Raw genomic sequence first — 4,050 nt, 5'->3', positions numbered from 1 at the left:
TACAGTCCACCTGCAGTCTCACCTTTTCTAGAAAGCTCCCTCCTCCCCAGCCAGAAACACTTAGCTGAGCCAGCATGAATCCCCAGCTGTGGGGCCAGAAAGCCAGGATGAAGGGCGGCTTTCAGAGCAGGCCCTCAGGGCCCCGGCTGGGAGGAAGCCTTCCCCCGCCTCCAGGACAGGAGTTTCACCAGAGCCCCTGGTGGCCAGGTAGGTGCCCCCCCACCCAGGTGGGCCCTCTTTGCCCTAAGACGTTCCCACTTGCCACCTCCCCCATATAAGGCCTGGGTCCTCAGGTGGTAGTGGCCGAGAGGGGCGCTCGTAGGGGTCTGTGGTATATCTGATGGTGGGAGCCTTGGTCATGGCCTGGGATCACTGCGTGGCCGTGCTGCTGGTTCTGGCCACTCTGGGGCTGGGTCGGCCACCACACCCCAAGCCTAGTCTCCCAGGCCTGTGGCACAGCTATGACTGTGGGGTCAAGGGCATGCAGCTGCTGGTGTTCCCCGAGTCAGGACAGACTATTCGCTTCAAGGTGGTGGGTGAGTGTCAGCTGAATCCGGGAGCCCACCTTCCTGGGCTGCAGTGGGGAGCTGGGACCCTTCCTCTATAGTAGGAAGAGGAAGAGCAGGAGCCTCGCTCCAGCCTGAGGGTGGCAGCCCCTGCGCCCCCACCCACATAGGGAGGAGGAGGGAGGAAGGCTAGTTCCCAGACTCAATTTCCCTGGTCACCCAGTGCAGCTTCTCCCATGTCCCTGTGCATGGGGTTCGGGTCACCTGGCCACCGTAGGGCCCAGGCTCTTCATTTGTAAGCATGCCCAGCTGATGCCCAGGCTGCTGGTCCACAAACCACTCCAGAGAGGCAGGGTCCTAGTGCGTGCAGCCTGGTATGGAGAGAAAGGAGCTAGATTTGGAATCGGGATTTGAATCTACGACTGCTAAGCCGTGCGACCTCGAACAACCGACCTGACCTCTCTGAGCCCCCGTTCCTTATCTGTAAGATGGGAAAGATGACCCCAACCTCACCGTGCGGTCTGAACAGGGGTGTAGACCTCATGCCTGCACCTGGAACGTGCCCTGGCTGTTCTGGGCTGACGAGGCAGGCAAACACCTAGCAGGTGTCCCCAAGTAACTGCAATAGCCACTTAACCAGAAACAGGCTCAGCTACAAGATCCCAGGTTCACATACTCGCTTTGCCCCTCGTTGTATGTGCCTGAGACAGCTCACTCGCCCTCTGCGCCTCAGCTGCCTCTTCCCCAAAATGGGGACGATTAAATTTGAAAGAACCGACGTAAAATACTTAGGCCACTGCCCGAGACCCACTTATTCCTCCACCATCTTTTGGTTTCTGCTTGCTGCTGTGTGCTGCCAACAGGGAGCCTGAGCTAGAAATACCCTAAGACTGGCTAAACTCACCCGTTCCCTCGCAGATATGGAAACTGAGGCTGGAGAAGGGAAGGGGCTTGCCCAAGGCCATACGGCAAGCTAGCAGCAGAGCTGAGGCTGGCACCTGGGTCCTCTGGGAACCATCTCAGCAGAACCCAACAGCCTCTGGCTTCGCCCTTCGGCCTCCCCGACTCCTCGCCTCCATCCCTCTCTTCCCCGCCCCACCCCAGATGAATTTGGAAACAGATTCGAAGTGAACAACTGCTCCATCTGCTACCACTGGGTCACAGCCAAGCCCCAGGAGCCTGCGGTCTTCTCAGCCGACTACAAAGGCTGCCACGTGCTGGAGAAGGTAGGGGCCACTCACTGCTCGGTGGGGGAGTCCCATGGCCAGGTGCCAGCATGGCCGAACACAGTGTCAGGCTGGGGAGGTCTCTCTTGGACCAGGGACACATGAGCTCCCAGGATCGCATTGTGAGCGGATGAGTGAGAGGGAGTAAGTCCTGAGCGCAGGCACTTCCTGGGACCCACCTACAAAGCCAGTTCCCTGCCTGACAATGAGTCGGGATCTTGTGACATCTCTGCCTGAAGCCTGGGGGGCCTCACCCAACTGTTATCCCGTCACCTTCTCACTCACAGGACGGGCGCTCCCACCTTACAATGTTCATAGAAGCTGTGCTGCCCGATGGTCGTGTCGATGTAGCACAAGATGTCACTCTGGTCTGTCCCAAACCTGACCACACCTGGACTCTGGCCGGCCACCTGGTGCCACCCACCACATTCTCACTTTCTACCCCTCCTCATCGTCCCCTCCATCCCTCCCCAGAGCACAGCTTTGTCCATCCAACCCCCACCTCGCCATCCCTCGGATCTGGACCCACCTACCCCACCCTGGCTCGCCCCCAGTGGGGCACCTTGGAGTACTGGGAGGTGGACCAGCCAGTTTACACAGGTACGTAGGACTCCTCTGCGTGCACGTACCACGTCAGGGCCTTCTGGAGTATCGGGAGGCCTGACAGCACTTCACCGGGCTCAAGAAACTGCCTTCCTCCATTTTCCTGGAAGTCTGCTGCCCACTCGGCTCCTCTCATGTCTGTACCACTCTGTCACCAACCCCAGGGACCCATCTGACTCCGGAGCAGTGCCAGGTGGCCTCTGGGCACATCCCCTGCACAGTGAGAAGAAGTTCAAAGGAAGCCTGTCAGCAAGCTGGCTGCTGCTATGACAACACCAGAGAAGTTCCCTGTTACTATGGCAACACAGGTACCACTTTCCACACCAAGCATGGGCCTATCCTCTGAATCCTGAAGGGCTTCCCCCTCCACCCCACCCCCAAAGCTGAAACTGCTTCACACCCTGTTCCTAGGAGAGCCTGCACCCCTTCCCCCATGGACTGCAGAAGAGACAATTGGGTGGGAGACCGCACGTGCCAGCTTGCCTGACAAGTTACCCCAGGAAACTATTACTAGATCTGCCGTTACATGTTCCCCTACCTTTAGATCTGGAACATCCCAGCTTGAATGATAACTTAAATGGTGATCTGACTTTTAGACTATAGCTCAACTGTCTGGGTCCGTAAAGGGATCACGCAAGCTGACAGGCCCCAAATGGAGAGTAAGCGAATCCGGGTCTCTCGACTCCTGGGCCAACCCTTAAATACTGATCGTCACTAGCCCATCCCCCTGTGTCTGTGCTGGATGGACATCAAACCCCAAGGCCCTGATCAGCCTGTTTGCTCTGCCTTTGACCCAGCCACTGTCCAGTGCTTCAGAAATGGCCATTTCATCTTGGTGGTGTCCCAAGAAACAGCCTTGGCACACAGGATCACGCTGGCCAACATCCACCTGGCCTACGCCCCTACCAGCTGCTCCCCAACCCAGGAAACGGGGTCCTTCATAGTCTTCCACTTTCCTCTCACCCGCTGTGGCACTACAGCCCAGGTAGGCACCGGGGCCACAGGCTGGTGCCCCGTGCTGGGCCCTGGGAGGGCTTCACCAGCTGTCTCCTCCCACAGGTGGTTGGCAACCAGCTCGTCTATGAGAACCAGCTAGAGTCTGCCATCGATGTCCGAGTGGGGCCGCGAGGTTCCGTCACACGGGACGGCACTTTCCGGTGAGGGGGAGCCTTCTTTGAAAAGGCTGGGCGGGCTGTGGGCTTGGGAGTGAAGGGAACATCGGCGAGCTTGGAACAGGCTTCGGAGCCATCTGGGTTCGTGTGGAAACTCTTAGCTGTGAGACAAGGGCTACGCACCTCTTCCCAGCCTCTCTAAGCAGGCAGGGGGAACACCCCTCAGTCAGGGCTCGTGTGAGCATTAGATGGGGTCTGCCCACACCTGGCAGGTAGAAGCCATGGCAGTGCCCGTGAGGGCCAGAGTCCTCAAAGGCACTTGCCTTTATCCCTCCAAGAACTAAGCTCAGAAACTAAGCAACCACAAACGAAGCAGCAAGTGTCCCCTCCGGGCCCCAGGAAGAGGCTGTTGCTGCCTCCTGATATCAGAGGTTCTGAAGCCACAGATGAGGCAGAAGATACCTGGGTCTGAGGCTCTCTGAGGGTGTGGCGGGGGGCGGAGCAAGCAGAACGCTCCAGGACAAAAGGCCGCTGGCTCAGGGTGGCATTGCCATGCCTGTTAGCACCTAGTTTTTGCCCCTTCCCCACCCTCATCTTCAGGAT

General features: G+C 58.4%; 1 protein-coding gene across 1 annotated transcript in view; it reads left to right on the top strand.

The window, feature by feature from the left end:
* Positions 1-358: 358 nt before the first annotated feature.
* ZP1 (zona pellucida glycoprotein 1) overlaps positions 359-4,050 on the top strand; it is a 6,631-nt gene continuing 2,939 nt past the window's right edge. Inside the window, exons 1-6 of the mRNA XM_023522888.1 lie at positions 359-536; positions 1,611-1,732; positions 2,020-2,332; positions 2,500-2,643; positions 3,133-3,320; positions 3,395-3,492. Of these exons, the coding sequence (XP_023378656.1) occupies positions 359-536; positions 1,611-1,732; positions 2,020-2,332; positions 2,500-2,643; positions 3,133-3,320; positions 3,395-3,492 (1,043 nt within the window). The remainder of the gene's footprint in view (positions 537-1,610; positions 1,733-2,019; positions 2,333-2,499; positions 2,644-3,132; positions 3,321-3,394; positions 3,493-4,050) is intronic.

This window comes from Pteropus vampyrus, unplaced genomic scaffold (assembly GCF_000151845.1).
Source record: "Pteropus vampyrus isolate Shadow unplaced genomic scaffold, Pvam_2.0 Scaffold360, whole genome shotgun sequence".
Classification (NCBI taxonomy): domain Eukaryota; kingdom Metazoa; phylum Chordata; class Mammalia; order Chiroptera; family Pteropodidae; genus Pteropus; species Pteropus vampyrus.
This window is presented reverse-complemented; position numbering and strand designations above follow the sequence as displayed.